At 40.6% G+C, this 20,896-nt stretch overlaps 1 protein-coding gene across 1 annotated transcript; it reads right to left on the reverse strand.

Moving 5' to 3' along the window:
• Positions 1 to 3,292: 3,292 nt before the first annotated feature.
• drd4b (dopamine receptor D4b) lies at positions 3,293 to 20,590 on the reverse strand. The gene is made up of 4 exons (XM_023408452.2): positions 20,219 to 20,590; positions 18,973 to 19,085; positions 16,287 to 16,882; positions 3,293 to 8,951 (listed from the first exon to the last, which is right to left on the reverse strand). Exons 1-4 carry the CDS (start codon positions 20,540 to 20,542, stop codon positions 8,749 to 8,751), a joined length of 1,236 nt encoding a protein of 411 aa, XP_023264220.1. The 5' UTR covers positions 20,543 to 20,590; the 3' UTR covers positions 3,293 to 8,748.
• Between the last annotated feature and the right edge of the window lie 306 nt (positions 20,591 to 20,896).

The raw sequence follows: 20,896 nt of genomic DNA on the forward strand, positions 1-20,896 counted from the left end.
TAATCTCACAAAAAAAATATATATACAGTGTGTGTATATATATATATATATATATATATATATATATATATATATATATATAAGACAAGGGAACTAAAGGAAATTAAGAATGGACAAGACTCAAACTTGCAGATAATATCAGAGGAAGACAGCAGTTGATTAGTGTCTTGTCGTCATCTTATTCATTAAAACAAGCTCAGATTTCTTTCTGTCAGTGGTAGTAACGTGATGTGAATAAATAGTTTCAATAAAAGACGGCTCGGTAATTTCCTAAAACATCTGTTCACTGTTGTTTTCATCAAACAAACAGGAGGAAATATACAAAGTGTTTGTTGGCAACTCTTCAGCAGCTCATTAAACCACATTTGGTGCTGTGGTGAGTATTTGTGGCAGCAGGACGGTGTGTGTCGGACTGAGTCACAATAAAGAGTGTGTGTGTGTGTGTGTGTGTGTGTGTGTGTGGGGGGGGTGTGTGTGTGTGTGTGTGTGTGTGTACATGGTGATGAAGGAACACAGTGTCTCTGTGATGTGTTTTAGTAGTTTTTGGAAACAGTGGAGCTCTGTGGCTCAGAGGAATCAGGTACATCAGGCTGTGATATACACGGAATTTATTAGTAGATAAATTCATTGTTGGATTTGGTCTTTTTGTGAGGTTTGTTGACATTAAGAAAAAACATACGACATCACCAGGCTCTCCTTTAACCAGTTAAATGAACAGTAATCGATTGTTGAATGTGTTTGTAACCAGCAGAGGGAGCCAAAGATCAACCTCCTGCTTGAATGTCGCTCTGGTGTCGGTTGTTTTATGATGATACCTGCAGCTAAAACTGAATCTCCAGGTCAGTATTAGTCTGTGCACAGTTAAGTTTATCTCTAAATATATCCTCAAACTTTTATTTTTGGAAGATATGCTACTGTAACTTCCTGTTGATATAGCTTTTTGCTTTTTAAATTTTATTTTAATCATAGATAGATGGATTCTTTATTAATCCGTGTTGGTAACAAACAGTACAATTAAAGCCTAAATCATATACAACAACTAAATAGACTATATAAAATATAGAAATTAAAATAAATATTAATACATGGAAAGAAAAAGACCCACAGTGATACTGCGTCCTCAATAATATATATATGTGTGTGTTTGGATTTACAAATAGCTGGCTCAAAGATGAACCTGAACTGAAGGACAGAAAGCTCATGAATATTAACATCCAGGTTTCTCATACTTCATGTTCATACTCGCTGTGTGATCAAACCCGGGATAAGAGGGTGTGTGAAAGTGTATTTAATGCTGCTTATTACATTTTTCATGAACCCTCTTCCATCAGTGAACCTTTATTTCCATTGATGTCTTTTACTTGCAGTTAATGAGAGTGAACTGACTTTTTCCAGTTGAGAGAAAGTGATCTCTCTCTCTCTCTGTGTCTCTCTCTCTCTCTCTCTCTGTTTCTCTCTCTCTCTCTCTCTGTGTCTCTCTCTCTCTCTGTGTCTCTCTCTCTCTCTCTCTCTGTCTCTCTCTCTCTCTGTGTCTCTCTCTCTCTCTCTCTCTGTTTCTCTCTCTCTCTCTCTCTGTGTCTCTCTCTCTCTCTGTGTCTCTCTCTCTCTCTCTCTCTGTGTCTCTCTCTCTCTCTCTGTCTCTCTCTCTCTCTCTCTATCTCTGACCTCAGTGTGCTCCGTGCTGTCTTGGGTTTGTAGTTTTGCGGATCATTACAGATTTGATCAAACTCATCACCCGCCTGAGACTTTTTTGAGCCCAGCTCTCACACCTCGCTCCAATTTTCACCTCTCCTTTCCCCCAGTCCTGGAAAAAAACGTGTTGTTAGGGAGCTGCTGACGTCTCTGTAACAAGAAAAGGTCTATTTTATCACATGCCGTATGATATCATGCTGCAAGGAAATTTTTCTTTTCATGCTAGTGTGTGTGCGCTTCTTAAAGGGACTTAAGTACTTAAGTCAAATCCTCCTCTCTGCCTTTATGAGTGTGACTTTTTTATTTAACTCCACTTTTAGGATTATTTGACGACGTTAATAGGTCGACTGCAGAACTTATTGCTTTGTTTTTTCATCTTCTGTTCTCCGTTTCCTTCAAAAACATGTACCCAGTTTGAACTGGGTTGACCGTGAGATCCACTGGTCAAAGCAGCGTCATTCAAAGTTATAGTTTTTGTCACTCCGGCGCCGTAGCTCTGTTAACGTTGTTGGAACAAACTGGAGTATATGAGTGTTTGATATTGAAAGTCCACGAACCTCGAAGTGAGATCGTTTTGTCGACTTGAACCTTCAGTCTCAAGTTTTCAGCTGACAGATGAGAAGTCACTAAGGCACGGACGGCGGCTGATGAAGACTCTGTGATATGATCAAAAGCTGCAGAATGGCTACTAAGTGAACCTTGATTTGATTACAGATTGAAATTATTCCATCAAATTGTAAATTCTTTTTTTTTTGGGTTTTGAGGCTCTATGGACCAGAACCTCCAGCTGTGCCTGGAGATCAGCTGATTAGTTATTTCAGAGTCATGCTGACTCACTGGTAGCAGCACTACAAGAGTAAAAACAGATAAAGTGGATGGAAATGGCAGGATTTAGGATTTAAAATGAAGTTACCACACGCTGAGTAGGAAGGAATAAGACTTGCAGACCCATCTCAGTTGGTGCTAATAATATTTTCTAGCGCCAATTAATCCCAATTTAATTCAAATGAAATAATGCTATAATGTTGATTAGTTACAACTATATCTCAAAGCCTTGTAGTCGTGTCAGAGGGAGGCGTGTCAGTGTGGATCTGCTGTGGCAGGAAGCGTCAGACAGGAGTCAAGAAGTTCATCTGCAGTTTTTCAAATGTTGCTCATGTCACAGGTATGTAGGAACACAAAATGAGCACAAAGAGACGCAAAACAACAAAAAAAGAGACGCAAAAGGATCATAAAAGCATAAATAGATGCATAACAACTTCAGAAAGATGCAAAACAAGCACAACAATAGACTCAAAACGACCACAAAGGACATGTCTGTGTCTCTTTCAGTGTAGGTGTCTTCGTCATGGGTAGGAGGGGTGGGGGCCTTTTTTAAATCGCTCGCACCCAGGGGCCCATTATCACATAACCCATCCATGCATAAATGAGATTTCAAAATTGGCACCAAACTGTGGCTGAGTCACTTTAAAATGAAAGTTATCTACTTCACATCTGGACTCCAGTCTGTCCGCCTGGCACGAGGTGTTCTCACACATTAAATGATCTCAGACTAAGACACGAGTCAGTCTGACCACATCGACCTACAAACTGAAGGACGTTTAGAAAGATGACACACTTTATTAGAAAGGTTTCCACTTAAAACGTGGATATGGCGTACAGTAGGCACAGTCAGTAACCAAACATACACACTGTGATGACGGGCAGTGATGGCTTCAAGGACCATACCACTCAAATTGAAGCCATCCTGCAGCCGAGGATATTTCCAGAACATAAAACAACCATTTTCACAAGAGTGGAGGTTAAAGACTCTAATGTCACAATCTGGAAACGCTTCACTTAAATGGCCTTTTCTATCATTGCAACTTAAAGATTTCATTCAACATCATACAGACATTTTTTTTAAAGTAAACGGTATCTGATACGAAAAATAAAGTCTGCAAAGTTCCTGCTCCTTTTTTATTTCTTTTCTTTTTTCTAAGATATACTGCAAAATGTGATGAGGTTTATTCTAATGTTATTTATCAGTCAGAGTAGAAGACGAAGTTCAGGAATATAAATCTTTAAGACAGTTTGAAGCTGAAGTTTCTCTCTCTTCCCTCCCTCTCAAGAAATCTGTTTAATATTGAGTTTCCTGCTATTTCAAGAAACTTCTCACGTTCTAACGTTTCCTTGTTATTACTACAAACCAAATTATTCCATTTTAACAAGAATCTATCAACAAATCTCATTAAAACAAAATAAATATTTTCTTACGGCACCGTTTTACTCGTTTTACTGTCACCAAGACAAAAATATTTGCTGACTTGCTCGCTTGTTATGTTATATCATGTTATAACAAGATAACTTTCATGTTGTAATGTTTTAATCTATTTCTCTTATTAATACAAACTAAATTACTCAGTTTGTAAAAAGAAACTTGACAGGATTTTATCAAAAACTTTTTTTTCCCTTTATTACACAAAATCAATATATCAAAACAAGAAATGTTCTCATTATAACATGGTAAATTGGGGACATTGGATACTTTGCTTTTGCCTGTAAATTGTCTTTTATAGCTGCAGTTAACTTGCAATGTCAGGGTTCGGTTTATTAGTGTAAAAATGTCTGATTTGTGTTGTTACATCGAGAAAACGTTCCTCTTAAAGCGGGAAATATGACGTTATGACACGGAAAACATGTTGTGGTGTGAAAAGGACCTTATTAATTTTCATCTAGAATTTTCTTGTCATAATGTAAGTTGGTATGAAGTAACAGGAATTTTTTTGCCACTGCAACTAAAGAAAAAGTATGCATACGAGACAAAACACAATCAGATGAGTGAAACATATTCGCTAGTTTGGTTACATAAATGCAGCCGAACAAACTGCACTGAAAATAAAGAAAACAAGCAAGACAGGAAACACAAGCAAATACAGAAACGCTGCGAGTTGCACAGAGAAAAAAGTGAAGTAAGTTATAAAAGGAAGTTTCCAGGGGACGCTAAAAGCTGTTGTGGTTCGTCGAGATGGCAAAAATATATCCGGCCCATACTTGGACCATGTGCCTGTTTTCTTCTGGCCCAGTATACGCCCGGTTTCACGGCCCAAATCTGGCCCGTATACAGCATGACTGTCAGATGCTACTTCCACATCAGGACCAATTCTAGCGCACACACACAAAATCTTCTGGCTGTCAGTCCGCACTTGGGCCGAGGAACCAGGCATATGTTGGGCCAGAAGTTTCATTTTGCTTTTGGTGTGATTCGGGCTGCAACTAGCAACGATTTTTATTATCTATTAACATCACCTGGAGGTCAAAGTGACATCCTCGGATGAACGACATTTAAGACGAAGAGGAGAAACAAAGATTTGGCCTTTTTATCTTAAAAATGTACGATTAACGATTATTATTACGACTATATGATCATCAAAATAGCTCGAGCTCTACATTATATAAACTACATATCTGCAGCAGCATCTAAACCAGAATGTTAAAACTGGGGGAAAAAAAAAAACTGTCAGTCAGCTTCTGTATTTTTTGTGTGTTTCTCTGTTGCGAATGCGTCAAGTTGGTGATTGTGATCTTCAGTTTGCACATTTTAATTCTTTACAGCTTGTGTTTTTCTAAAAGCTGCATATTCTGTTGAAGTGATGACGGTTTCTTCATCTACATCTAGCAGTGATCCGCTGTATTATAGCCCAGCGGTTCTCAAAGTGAGGGTTAATGGGGTCCCCAGCGAAAAGGGGAATAATTTATTTTCACTACAATTCCAGTATTGGAGTATTTTGGTCATGGGTTTCAAACACTTTCTGTAATTAAACATCTAAAAGCTTGAAAATCTTATCTGATGGGGGTCTGTGGTCTAATTTGTGTCAGTTTAGGAGTCCTTCATGTGGAAAAGTTTCTATATATTATTATATAGGCTATTAATGTTTCACTGTGTGAGGTAAAAGTACAAAGTAAAGTACTACAAATCGAAGTTTCTTCATACCAACTTGTGTTATAATGAAAAACATTTCTTGTTTTAACAAGATACATTGATTTTGAATAAAAATGAAAAGTTCTTGATATAACAAGAGAAGTACAGAATAATTTGGTACTTAGTAATAAAAAAAATGATTTCATAATTAAAAAGAAAGTTACTTGTTATAACTTGAAACTGAACAACATAAAGTTTCTTCTTTCCAGAGAATAATCAACACGCAAGTTAAACTGCCCCACAAAAGCTGTTTACACCCTCCTGCGTCTTTATGTTAAACTCCAGAAAACAAACTTTAATGATCCCCTCAGCTGTAGAGTTAATCACCGAATCAATGATTTACAAAGACAACATACTGAGGTTTTGAATGTGAAACAGGAAATAGCTTAAGAACCCTTCAGTAAATGTCCTCAGTATGTTGAAGGGTTTAAATGCTGCAGATTATAATGTAACATGATAGATAGTACATCCTTTGACTTTAAGGCATATTGCTACTCATGAAAGTTTTTTTATCAGTACACGTTAAAATGACTTTAAACAGCCACGGTGACCTGGTTTCAGCTGTGCCAGGCTTCATGTATTGTAATCCTTTTAACGGACTGACACACAGTTGAAGAGGAAGTCAGTGATCCATGACGGGAGAGGGGGGGGGGTTGGTTTCTGCTCCTAAGGTCCTTTTGGCTGCAAATCCTGCTCCTCCAACAGGAGACATCCAGATTATCCACTCACACCTCTTGAGATCATGCTTCAGATTCCTGGCAGACATTTCCTGTGTTTGCGACCAGCCTCGTCACCTTCAACTCACTGATACGTGGGTGATTTCTAATGTTTCCCAGAGGGGCTTTCATGTCTCGTGACTTTCGGCAACTAGTAAAGGAGTAATGTGACATTTTGGGGAAATACTTTTTTCGCTTTCTTGCCAAGAGTTAGATGAAAATATTAACAGCACTCTTGTATCTGTCGGCTGTTTCTCCTGGTTGTCTGGCAGGAAGTTGCTGCAGAAATCTTCCAACACATAAGTTCATTGTCGTTTTTTTACATCTTGGTGTATGTATGTATTAAACAAACATGACACAACATGTTCGTTATTGAGCTCGGAAGGTGGATTTTCTCTAAACGTAAATGATTCAAATCATGAGACGAGAAGCGCTCGAGTCGAAACTCATTTTTGTGACGCTGTCGACACTGAAGAACAATACGTGGTTAAAACGTGTTTAGACCACAGGTCCGCCGTGTGGAGCAGGTGATCTGATTAGAATTAGGTGCCTTACTGCAATACATTTGAATGTTAATGAGGTAAAACAGATTTTTGTTAGCATTCGCATGTGGTCTTCAGTCAAGGAGATCATGGCGGGACATAAGGCAATACAGGTGCCTCTGTAACACAGGATGGCAGCCGTAAACATTTAAACTACACAACTAGGAACTGCGACGAAAACGGATCGGCTAAACAACCTCCCTCGGCTGACGGCACTGTCAGACAGGAGAGACGTTTGAGGACGTTGAGGCGACCTGTAAGATTCTGTCGCTGCATGTACACGGCGTCCGGCTGCAGTCCGGCTCTGTCCCGCTGTCAACGTCCACTGGAAATGTTTCAGGAGCAGAGTTTCTGTTCTTCAGCAGCTACAGTCAGGTGACAGATTAAAGGAAAAAGGCCACCAGAACATCTTCAGTGCTCTTTGGCGTGGAGTCTACAAGTCTCCTCTTTCTAATGATAATTCCTCATGTGGTGTTTTGACGATTGTGTTCAACTGGGTTGAGATCTGGTGACTGTGAAGGCCACAGCATGTGATTCACATCATTTTCATACTCTTCAAACCATCAGGCCGTATGCATGGAGGCATTGTCATCCATTTTCTCCATTCATTTCTCCAGGTTTTTCCTTTAATCTGTCACCGTCTGTGCGTTTACAATATAGTTTATAGTCATTCTGCCGACCTCTTTAGTGTTTATACCACGTTCGCGGATCTTTCAGATGTGACAGTTACTGACGCTTCTACCTATCTCTGCTGTCATCAACCTGTATTTTTGTTTGATCGTAGAATAAGGATTGTAGCTGCAGCTCAGCAGGTTTGTCGCGACTGCCGGTCAACGCAGATCAAATTTCATTCTCGTTTTGTCTGAGAACAGAAACAAACAAATATGTAAATGAGAACCACTATACTGTGAATTCAGCTGAGTGAAGTCACAGAGAGCAGGAGAGGAATGAATAAAGGTTTGACGAGCGGCTCTGGAGCTGTGCATGATGACGGACAGCCGTGATGGAGGAACACAACATGGCCAGAGTCAGGAACAGCCTGACTTTGGACAGAGCCAGTCTTCTTCTTGTCCTTATACTAAGCTAAGAGTTGTATTGCTCTTCTAATCTATCTCTGGGCTAGAAAGCGAATAAGTGTATTTCCCAAAATGTTGAACTATTCCTTTAAGCTCATCTATATATGTATATATGGATATCAGTGGCTGATTTAGAGGATTTTCTTTTCACTCATGAAGCTTTTCTCAGCTGTTTGTCATTCTGGTCTGTTGAAGCTTATTCAGTCTTTCTGAATCCTTGGGGACATTTTTGCCCTGAGTTGATCCTCTCAGGCAGACATCCTTCTCATGCTCTGTGCAAATCCCACATCTTTAACTGGAACTGACAGACCATAACCCAAACCAAGGCTGATATACAGTGTACTGTGAAAAAAAAAAAAGCTGTATGGACAAACTGAAAGAGATGATATCCTCCTTTCAGGCAGCACAATCTATGTCAGCCGACAGTGTTTAGCTGCTTCCTGCAGCTTTCCACCAAAGCATCATCTTTTAGTTTGCGCAGTGATCAAAAGCTCATCACCGAACCATAAAATAAAAAGGTGATATCAGCAGTAAAAGAACAGGATGTATTATTTCTGTCATCCAGATACTATCGGCCGTCCTCCTCATCCTTATCGGCCTGTCCGTCTGCACCTGGCAGCTCACAAACAAAAGTTAACTGGGTAAACTGGAAGCCTCAGACCTGTTAATCCGACCATGACACATTCAGGTGTGAGCTTCGTCATGTTCCAGTTCCTTCCTCTTGTTCACTGGCTCAGTGTCCGTGGAGGGAAAACCAGCCGTCAGCAGCAGCTGCGGAAACACTTCTTGAAGAACTTCTTGAACTCGGTGTTGAAGATGGTGTAGATGATGGGGTTGAGAGCGCTGTTGACGTAGCCCAGCCAGGTGACGGTGCTCATCAGACCGGGAGGGATGTCGCACGTTAAACACACGGCTCGCGTCGTGTGGACGACGAAGAACGGCGTCCAGCAGAACAGGAAGCAGCCTGCAATGAGAACATGGAGGGAAATCAGTCGTCATGGTTACCACAGGCACCTCAGACCCAGACCTTGTTTTTAAACCAAAGTGACGGAGCTGGTCATCCTATGGATGTATGGATGATTTACAATATGTCACAATATTCATCTTGTAGTTAAAATGAAACAAAATCAACAGTTTTGGCTTTTTATACTCGTCACACTTTAGAATTACTATTAAAATAATGATGTGAACTGTCAGTCAAAGCCTTAAAATAATCAAGTTTATAATGGTAACGTTTATTTATATAGAACTTATCAAAATCCAGAAATACAAAGGGTGGACAATAAAGTAATAACATGGAAACTTTCAGATAAAATAGTAAAAACAAAGGACAAGATAAAATACTTAATATACATTCCTACATACATATTTTTATATTCTTTTAAAGCGTCTTTTTATATTTTGGTTTTGTGGCCAACTGAGGTATTTGGTAAATGTTCAACCACTCAGACGTGTTAATTATTCATTTACTTATTTTCTATTTTAGAAAACAAGGATCAGCTTTCAAAATTTTAGAAATAGAACAAATGGTTAAACTTAAAGTAAAGCACCTACCTGCACAGTCAAAGTTTGTTGTAATCCAAACTTTGTGTGTTGAGCTGTGAGCCCTGCGTCATCTATCGCTCCAAACTGTAAACTTACACTCCTAATTAACAACCTATAAATAAACGTAAAAAAGGCACCTGTAGTCTTTTTTTTTTCTCAACGTGATGCTCACCCCCAGAGTAGAAACATTCCTCACAGAAGTTGTAAATATAAACTTCGGTTCTTTCTCTTCCTATTTTAGAGTCGTGAGCTTTGCTTTAGCTCTTCCTCCACAGCCAGCTGACCAGGGACAGAGGGCAGGACATTTAATGTGTATGAGCTCAGTGCTGCTACAGTGAGACATTTAGCCAGCTGTTAACTAGGAGCTTTACAGACCCAGATAAAAAAGTCCCACACTTGAATTTGTGATTTATAAATCTGTGTAAAGAACAAATGAGAGTGAAGGTAGGCTTGGGCGATATCCAAAATGTAATATCTCGATACAGTCTCTGCCAAATAATGAGAGATACAATATTATTGTAGTTTTGTATTTCAGTTTTTATTTTAATTATAGCTAATTATATTATTGTATTTTATGTTCCAGGTGTGAGTGATGCTGCCACTTAACAGTAATTCAAAGTTTTCTCACATGCCAATGTACAGATGCAAAGTAAGCAAAGCTGTGAAATGAGGGTCGGTCTCGGCAAACTGTGAACAACTACTAATTTATTGTGAGAAATATTGTTAATGGCCAGATATATTATATTTAATGATATTATAAAATATTGCCCAACCTATTTAAAGCTAGATGGAAGAAGGTAGAAGCTTGCAAACATAAAACTGAAGACACAATCTTGCAGCCACAGACTTAAAGGTCCCATATTTTATAAAGGTAGATTTCCATGTGTTGTTTGAATATAAAACAGGTCTAAGTTCTGTATTAATACTGTGAAAGTATCAAAGCGCTCAGTCCACAGAGAAATACACACAGCCTGTATTCAGAAACTGAGCCTTAAAATGAGCCGTCAGAAATTCTGTAACTTTGTGATGTCACAACAAAGCAGTCACTCGCTCAGAGCCTCTCTTCCTTTTAAATATAGAAGCTTTCAGGTTTGCAGGTACAATATCAAATGTACACATTTCTAAAAAACTACATTTACATGCGCAAAACTCTGATGAGAAAACAAGTGTGAAGCTGGACATGGGAACACAGCTGTGGAGTTCACTTCATACTGAAAACATAGGCGGAAAACTCCAACCCATAAAACCATCATAAAGACCATATTTTAACGACACCATTTCTCCCCCCTGATTGATCCCTGTGTTTTGTCTCGCCTCAAAATCCAGCTTCAACAGGAAATATGTCAAATTAAGGAACCAAGATGATGTGTTTCAGCGTGACTTGACAATATGAAATGATTCACGACCAGACTGAGTTCATTAGAGACGAAGCAGAAATGTACGACCCTGCCGTCTCATAATTTTAACTCTAGACATTACTGTTCGTGGGTGCTCAATAATTTTTGGGGTTTCTTTACTTTTTTTTTTTTCCACCTCACAAAAAAAATCATTCATTTCAGTGCCAGAATGAACCACGAAGATAAAGACACAGAAGCAAAAATACGACCTCAGTGAACTTTGTGACCACACAGGGACAGAGATTCAAAGCTAATTTTGAATGAATCTTCAGGAACAAAGCAGAAGCTGGAAATGCGAACACACCTTCATAACTTAACTCCCTGATCAGCGAGGACTACAAATAGCTGTGTCACTGAATCAAACTCAGGCCGTTTGTCTCAAGTGTCGCCTCACGTTGGTGAAAAACACGATTCGGGTGATTTATTAGCTTTGTGTTAAGAGGTTGATGGATTGGATTAACACTATGTCTTTCTTTGCAGGAGATTAAGACTTTGCATAGTATGCCACAGCTCTACTGTCAGGCGGACACATGCACACTTCTTATTCATAAGATGCATTCAGGCTAGCTCTGATAATGCTGTATTAAATGTAGGGATCCGTGTCAGCGCTCTGTTCTGTAAAAGAAGTTCTGTCTGTGTGTTTCGGAGACTGTCAGGCACAAAGGCGTCACAGAAACCCTGCAGTGTAATGGCAGTTTTTTCTTTGCATGCTTCTTGAAAGTCTTTTCTGTAGCCATGAATCAGGGTGAATGATTTTACGGTCGTATACCACCTCGTGCTGTCATACATCACCAGCTGCAATCTGCTGAGCACTGCAGTTTGCACACAAATGTAAATTTAAAGCACATTATTTGTATAAACTCTGCTTTTATGTATCGAACCGCAATTACAGAGTAAAATTGGGTTTGTCTCTAGTGGGACATCGGCCAAAACGGTCAACAAATCAGGGCAGATCTCAGCCCCAGTGTTCAGGAGAGACAGTGTGACTATAAGATCATGTGTTACATAATAATTGGATTGAAGGCTTTAAGCTATAATGGCCCTGTTCGTTGAGAGGCGGCCAGTCAGAAGCGACGCTTTTACCCCCCCCCCCCCGGCGCTCAAGTCTGAAGTGCATGAATGTCAGCGGCCTCAGCTACCTGAGCTGCAGCACAAACAATAATTAAACTGTAAAACCTCTCAGAGTCTGTTTACGTGTGGAGGAAACATCAGGAAACACAATTAAGATTCACGGAGCGGAGACGCGGCCGGGATCGAAAATGTGAGCGTGGGGAAGTTTGTTTATAATTTATGGTCTGATCCTGTTTGATTAAAAGCCTCCACAGACAAGAAAGTTTGGTGAAACTACTTACGGCTGCTGCTGTGGAGTTTAAACAGGGTAGTAATTACTATACTGAACTGTTGAGCACTAAAACCACCTCACCTGCTGTCAGGAGCAATTTTACTTTTCATTTCCTGCTTCAGTGGATAAACATAATAAAAGGTGCTTCAGGTTTGGACTCTTTGGCACAAAGCTCTTTGACAGCAGAGGGACGGCGTTTTCATATGAGAAACTTTTTTAAGTCGGGAAACAACTTCTACAAATAAGAGATAATCCTACAAAGAGTCGATTGTTGCTTCCTGAATGATTTCCACTCAAAATCAAATGTTTAACCTTGTTAACTTGTTCATATGATGATGTTCACATGTTCATGTTTTTTTAATTTTTTTGTTTTTTATGATTACTGACATCATAAAAACAGATTCAGGAACCAATCCCATCAACTTGCAGAGACTGGGGGCGGGGCTAAATAAATCTGAAACCTTGTCAATACAGAGAGAGAGAGTTAGCATTAGCACAACCACAAACACTTTGTCAGCCGCTGCCAGTTACAAGCTAACAAACAACATAAACAAATAAAAGATGCTAACTGCGCTATCTGATACGTCTGCTAATCTCCGATCTTCGTCACAGCGGTGGTGGGCGGGGCATAAGGCCTGATCCAGATTTCTCAATGAGGAAGTTAGTGTAGATGTGCTACCAGCCCCAGTTTTTAAGTGGGAAAACCCTATTAAACAAAATATCAATCATAGCATTCATAGAGTATTTGACATAGTTTCAAACATGTCTGGAGAGGAACCAAAACTTTTTTAAGAGGAACCAAAAGAAAAATCACTTTTCTAGTTTGTTTGGCTCGTAGAAATCAATTTATCAAACTAACGGCTCACCTTAAGTGAAACCTGCATAAAAACAATGTTGAGGGTCTAGCTTCAAATAGCGGTGAAATATGATCCAGAAGAGTTTTAAAGACGGTGAAGTTAAAAAAAACAATACAAAAACATATTTCCCAAGTTCCACCTCTGTCTCCTCTTGTTAAATGTTACCTATGTCAGAAATCAAACCCGGGGTCGGTAAAATTAGCTTAACAAACTTAAACACCTCACCTCAGTTTGTGTGTTTGGATTTCAGTTGGCAAAAACTTTCTTTACATTCCCAAAAGTGATTAATGTGTTAATGGCCTTCCAAAACAACCGCGACAGACGTGGGTGAAGGTGAACATCTGTCTACAACTGCATGACTCACTACAGCTCCGCATCACCGTGTGTTCGCTAAGCCTTTACAATCCCTCTCATACAACACGCCCACATGTTCCCTTTTAACTTGGAAATAAGAAAATCACATTACTGGAGACAAAGAATCTAATTTCTGTTTCAATGTGACTTTAAGGTTTATCAGTTTATAATGCTCTGAGACGGGAGTTAACCATCCAGGAAACCTTTCACCTCCACAATCACTTTATCTTCTGTTGAGGCAGGCTGGAGGTCTATAGTAACACACATACACACGTATTAATTAGGCAACACATCGCCTGCTGGATGATGCTGCATTGCATTGTGAAAAGTTGAGCCAGGTTGAACTTTTTTAAATAATGTCCTTTGCTTTGGCGTCTATCCCTGCACCATGTTTCATGTCTCACCTGCAGCCTGTAGCATCTTATTGGTTTGTTTTTTTAGTCTAAACTGCCACTTAATCATTCAAATACAAATAAATAAATACAGCAAGAAGCTTCAAATGATAGTCAGATGTGTCAATCTTCAGTTAGATTATTTTTTGCAAGGATAGCTTTCCATGCCAAAAAAAAAACTTGTTTAATTTTAGAGAGCATGCTTCTGCCAAAGCTGCACACTCCACTAATAAATGTCTCAATAATCTGCATTTAGATCCAGAAAAGCCCCTACATGAAGTGATCATAGTAATACACAATTATGGCAGGCATTTCCCAGACTGTTTTTTTTCCTTTTGAATGAGAGCGCTGGCTCATGAGGAAACAGTAGGTAGAAAATGAACAAACACACTCTATCTAAAAAAGAAACTAATCATTGGTTCCTTGGCCGACGGCCTAACTTTCCACTTCCCCCCAAATTAAATTTCAGTCTGTGAACAGATTTAAGAGATATCCTGCGAATAAACCCAGTCAGCCGATCGCAGGCTGCGTCAAACTGTCTGTTGTCGTGTCACACGAACAGCAAGATGGAGAAATGAGGCCACTGTGGAGAATACGCCAGTCAAGAAAAAACTGTATAAAAACTGATGTAACGTTCACTTAACACATAAATTATTATGCCTTCATTATGTAATGTTATTGGTGAATTTCAAGGTTCTCAGAGCTGATTTTCATAAAAGTAGTTATCTAAGCCAGAAACAATCAGCGAGCTGTGATGGGTTCAGGGTCACAGCAGTTTGGTTAATCACTACCAGACTTTGACAAATCAGTTTTCTTTTTCTTTTTTTTATTAAATTATTTATATTTTAATCTTATTTCTAGATGAGCTGAGTTTTATAGTCACATTTACATCTATTTGTCCTGTTACACAGTTTGACAGATGAACTTCAAGGACGTGTCTTTTGTGGAGATTCATTCAGTTTTTCTCAGCTTGAGCTTGAAAGTCAGAGAGAGTCTGAATTACAAGCTATAGGGATAAGTATCATTCAAAAAATGGTAATGACGCTGATACCTTGACTTCAATACATATTCTTAGCAATGCTTTTCTTCTATGTCAATGTCATCAAATCAATTTTAACAACTAGAATGACCTCTTCACAGTTTTACTCCTCCGCCAAGCTGCAGGAAATATAGTCACAATCTCTCCTTCCTGAGTTACAGCATTGAATAATGACCAGGAGTGTTTCTGCAGAACATTATGATGTCACAGTGAAGTTGACCATCACTTAATTTTATCCTATTAGCCACATCAAATTGTGTCATAATTAGTGTATGAATTTGTGAGTTAGGGCCAAAAACGTTTTTTATGAGGTCACAGTGACCATGACCTTTGACCTTTTACCACCAAAATCTAATCAGTTCATTCTTTAGTCCAAATGAATGTTTGTGCCATATTTGGAGAAGTTCCCTCAAGGCGTTACTGAGATATCTCGTTCATGGACGTACAGACACAACCGCAAAACCATAATGCTTCCAGCCCTGACTGTCACAGTGAAAATTACAATCCACATTACAGTACACATTTTAGTTTTATTTTAGTTTTATTTTGAAGCTCGGTCTCTTTACACTCCCAAAAGTGTTCGTGTAAATAAACAGCCGATCACCAGCATTATTAGATCTTGGTCCGAGCATGCTGCATGCTGATTGGCTCGCTGATGCTGATGGGATTTACTCGTTTACTCCTTAGGAATCGAATGATGAGGCATTTTTCAATCCTGAATAGTATCAAACCAATTTGGTCACTCCATAAAAGTTTTGCAGTTCGATACCCAGCCATAGGAGCTGCGTGTTTAACAGTCACTCAGTGTGTAATTTAAGATGCTGCTGAGTTGCATTGTCTTGTTTTTTTGGAGCTCGGACATTAAAAGTCAAGATTTCTTGCTTCTTTAAATCCTTTGTAAAATCTCTATCGTGCAAGTTTGTTCAATTCATGGAAATGTAAAAACTAAATAGCTGGAGTGCGGCCGGTCAATGGGAATCTAGTGTTTTACAAGAACATGGCGTAACGTGGCTTCATGAATGGATCCAGACTGGATCTGAGACAGGTGACACTCATGACCTGTCGGTGGTCATGGTCAGATCTGTAATCCTCTCTCTCTCTCTCTCTCTCTCTCTCGCTCTGGCCTGTGGTGCAGATTGACTGTAGGATCATTTTCACCAAATCCATCTTGTTCTGGCTCGTCTTGTGTTTCCTCATCGAATAAACATACATGTAACTCATACGTGAGCATGTGTGTATCCCAGTGTGTGACTCAGTGTGTAGTGTGACTGATGTGTAGTTAATGGCCCTTTAACTATATTTAGACTGTGTTGTTGTTGTTGTAGACGTCCTCTGAGCTCTGATTGGAGGAGAGGAAGAACATGAACACTCACCTACTACGACAGGTAGCACCCGCATAGCTTTCCGCTCCCTGCTGTTGATCTTGGCTCTCTTCTTCTTCTGCAGTTGATGGTTGAACGTCACTGTGGGCACAGAGTTCTCTCTGTACTGCCGGGGATAAGGAATCTCCTGCTGCATGTAGTCGTCCGTGTCGTCCAGCCGAGACTGGGCCAAGTCCCTCTCGATGATCCTGGGCAGAGGCATGGGCAGAGGGCCCGGGATGGTGCCCGCCAGCGGGGGGAGGGCGGTGGCGACGGCGGCGTGCTGCAGCTTCCTGCAGGCCTCGATGCTGCTGCGTAGTTTGGCTTTCCGAGTCTCCTCCCAGCGCTGCAGCCCGCGGAAAACACCAAAGTAGAGCAGGACCATGATGGGGCAGGGGATGAAGAAGGAGCAGACGGACGAATAAACCACATAGTTGTTGTCCTCCAGTTTGCACTCGGTGGGGTCACGGTTAGGCACGTTGTTGATGCCAAAGATGACAGGTGAGGCCACGGCCAGGGCCAGCAGCCAGGTGGCCGACAGCAGGATGAGCTGACGATGGTCCACATGCTTACGGTTATAATTCAGAGGTATGGACACTGCGATAAACCTGCAAAACAACAGAAGAAGAAGAAGAGTCAACACTTTAAACAACATGTCTAACAGAGTGACTCACCTGCAGTAACACATGTTCTTTACTACTTAATATCTAATAATAACAAACCTACTTCTTTCTTGTTTTTTCAACTACCAGATTTCTTTACTAGATCTATGCTAAATAGTTATGAATCAACTCCGCCAACTTCTTACTTTAAAAACATTTCTATAATCTCCGAAACAAAAATATGGCGCATTCTGAATCATGTTTTGGCTCTGCTCCTGTTCTGTTGATGAGTTGAATAAAAGAAGGACATAAACATGAAAAACAAAGTACATCAGGACGTCACTCTGCTACTGCAGACACGAAGTCAGTGTCAGTGAGTGTTCATTTCTACTTTTTACAGGTTTTTCATGTTTAAAATGCAAATTGTTTGTTGTGCAGAGACGTCCTGGCAGCTGCCACTGTTTTCCATCAACACTGAGTTTTATTGTTCTTGCAGCATCGGATTTTGAGCTAATGTGAAGGAGAAGATTCAATCATTTATCAACATCTTTAATTTTTTTATAATCAACAAAATCCATAAATGGTTACTTTGATTTACATCCAGGTAAAATCAGATCAGGATCAGAGGCCTGAACTTCAAATATTTTACACATTTACTGGCAGGAATCACATCGGCTGTGTCGTGTCTTTTGTGGCTCTGGAGGAGATTTGTTACGTTCATCTCGGCTTGAGCTTGAAAGTCTGAGAGAAAGTGTGAAATAGAAGTTGTGGGGCTGGTAGGGTATCATTCAAAATGTTTTATTATCAGTACTGAAACCAGTGGCTTGACTTTGATACTGATTCTTAACAATACTTTTTTCGATATCAATTTTATTAAATTTTAACAAAAAGAAAATTTACAACACATTTATTTTGAAGCTCGGTCTCTTTACTCTCTCAAAAGTGTTTGTGTAAATAAACAGCCGATCACCAGCATTATTAGATCTTGGTCCGAGCATGCTGCATGCTGATTGGCTCACTGATGCCGATGAGATTCACTCATTTACTCCTTAGGTATCGAATGATGAGGCATTTTTCAATCCTTAATAGTATCAAACCAATTCGGTCGGTCTGTAAAAGTTTTGAAGTTCGATACCCACGTTTGCAAACGAGAAAGAAGCAACTGAAGCAACTTTCACAGTCAAATCTTCAGACCATCACTGTCGACGACAGACAAAAACATATCGCAGTGGAGAAATCAGTTGCTAACTGAATACTCCATCTTGTTTTAACAAAGTTAGCAAACTTATACACATGAGAATTAAACAGCCATTCTCATTTCTGATTATTAGATCTGTAGTTTTGTTACGTGTTCTTCAATCAAACGCTTCCTGATTTATGTCAAGTTTCTGGGCAAAGTTCTTGTCCAGCTGCTTGTGTTTAGACAATATTTAAACCTGCATCATTTGATTTTTTTTTTTTGGCCACTTAAGGACTTGGAACAAACTGTGAATATAACACTGACAAATTATCCCCTTATGAAAGTTGATATGGCGAACATGTTTGCGAGTAGCTGACTACATTACACAGCAACATTAACATTCATCTGAAGTCAAATTTTCTCTCAGCCTGATGAACTGAAGGCCAGTGTTCACTCTGTTTTTGTTCCCCGCCAACTCCTGAGGGAAATCTCTGGCTCTTTAGCTGTTAAATGCTCCACTATGTTCACCAGCTGCTCTCTAACTGTGCGTCTTATCATCTCAGTTACTCAGCTTTTATAATCACCAATTTGGAGCATTGTTTTATTTGTTTTTTTTTTTTTTTGCTGACAGATTGTGAACCGTGTGTTTGCTTTAAACTAAATCAGGAAATCCAGTGGTTAAAAATGTGTGTTTAATGCCACTTTTTTGCCTGAATTAGATTTGGGGTAAACAAACGTATTAAAGCAGGAGCTGGCACCTGTCTCCTCTAATGAATTTAATATCACTGCGTTAATTCTGAACAGGATTTTAGATTCATGAGTTAATTAACCACATCATCCACTGGCTTCCACAGTAAAGGCCTAAAAGTCCCTCAGAGGGCTGATGCAAACCCTGACCAGACAAACACACACCTACCTGTCCACACTGATGGCACAGAGGTTGAATATGGATGCGGTGCACAACATCACATCCATGGTCATCAGGCCGTCACACATCAGCATGTTCAAAGACCAAACTCCACCCTGAAACTGCGCATGCACGCATGCACACACAAAGAAAGAAAGAAAAGAAACACACAAACACCACCTCATTAGCTGCCCCCAATCTGAGCGTAAATATCTGTAATCCTCTTGCACCACTGCAGCTCCCTGTGCAGACAAACATTCCTCCTTTTCAAACACAACACAGTCCACTGTCTCCCTCTCTTTCCGACTCTTTCTCGCTGGGAACATGGAAAGGTTTTAACTTCCTGACCGACTTTTTCTAATCCAGTAAGAGCGTGTGGACAAACCACCGGTGTGACACTCAGTGGATTACCTCGCTGCAGCCACTGGCACAGGTAACAAGATCACAAATGCGGCTAATTAAGGAGGACTTGAAGGGAAGCCTCAGCAGAGCATCTCTGAGCCACAGATATTTAGAGAGACAGGCGAGCAGGCAGGTGGCTTTTAATACTTTAATAAGGACTAGATTACACTCTTTAAACCTATTTATTGCCTGGAAATATTGTGATTTATGGATCATACGTCTCCTGACAAACCAGTATGAATCCCCCACTTCCCCCCTGTCATTAATTAATCCTGATTAAAGAGGGGAGAGCGGCTCAGCACTGCATGGTCCCTCCTCTGTTTTCTGACATGATGACCTGTTTCTGGTTTAATTGGCAACTTCGTTTAATCAGATTAGACCCCATTAATAATTTCACCCAACATATCTTAAATATGTGCATTTAGCTGAGAAGTATTTGACTCTCATCCACTTAAACTGCTCTGTCTCTGCACTGTGACACATCAGCAGGTGTTCAGTTCGATAAAGGCTCCTGTCATGGATGGATTGTGAGACAAAAGGCCCAGGGGCACACAATGAAAGCCCCCCCCCCCTTACATAGGAGCAAGGCTCAGACTGAAAGAGACAGAAAAACATGTTGGTGTCTCTTTGAAGACATTTTGCTTCTTGTCTCTCTTGTTTTGTGTGTTTTTGTTAGTAAAACTCTGCAGGTGCTGAACTTCTCTCTGGAGATGAAGAGAGGCTTGTCTGACTCCTGCCGCAGCAGATCCACACTCACAGCACACTGTTATGAACCCACCAGGACCCTGTGACCCCCTCAGGCCCTTACACCCGCTCAATAATCCACTCAAAGCCACTTTAGCTCGGTTCTTACCTCTGCGTAAACGAAGAGCGGCAGAACCAGCACCGCCAGCAGCAGGTCCGCAAACGCCAAACTGACTATGAAGTAGTTTGTTGTCGTCTTCAAAGCCTTCTCCAAGTACACGCTGAGGCACACGAGCACGTTCCCCCCGGTGATGATCACAATCAGCAAAATCCCGAACACGAGCGCAGGGAAATTATACTGTGTGACCGCAGCCGCCGGCAGCGTGTCGTTGTTCAAGTCCGTGGAGTTGTCCGACATGGTCGCCTCTGTTGCGCCGCAGACTGACGGGCTCCTTGTCCGACGGAGAACGGCTCTCTCCGGGGCACTTTTCATCAATGGTCCGTATCCAGCAGCCCTGAGATGAGCAGGAGCGCCACAGGTGAAGGAAGTGGGAGTATCCCCGTGAGGACGCTCATCAGTATCCGCGCTGAGCCCCGTGCGCTCCGCTCTCCAAGCGCGCAGTGACCAGGTCCCGTCTGATCCGTCTTATCCAGCCCTCGATACACTTTCCTTTCACACACACTGGACTGATGGTGCCAGGCTGTTGTAGCATTATGTGGATCAGTTTCTCTGCCGTCTCCCTCAGCCTGCTCCCGAAGGAATAAGTTTGCAGAGTGGGCGAATCAGAAGGCAACGGCTTAAACCCATCCGCACAAATCTGCTTACTGAGGCTCTGCTGTGTGAACA

The sequence above is a fragment of the Seriola lalandi genome, unplaced genomic scaffold (genome assembly GCF_002814215.2).
Source record: "Seriola lalandi dorsalis isolate HSWRI2012SDOR001 ecotype SW California unplaced genomic scaffold, Sedor1 jcf7180002054361, whole genome shotgun sequence".
NCBI classification, from domain to species: Eukaryota; Metazoa; Chordata; class Actinopteri; order Carangiformes; family Carangidae; genus Seriola; species Seriola lalandi.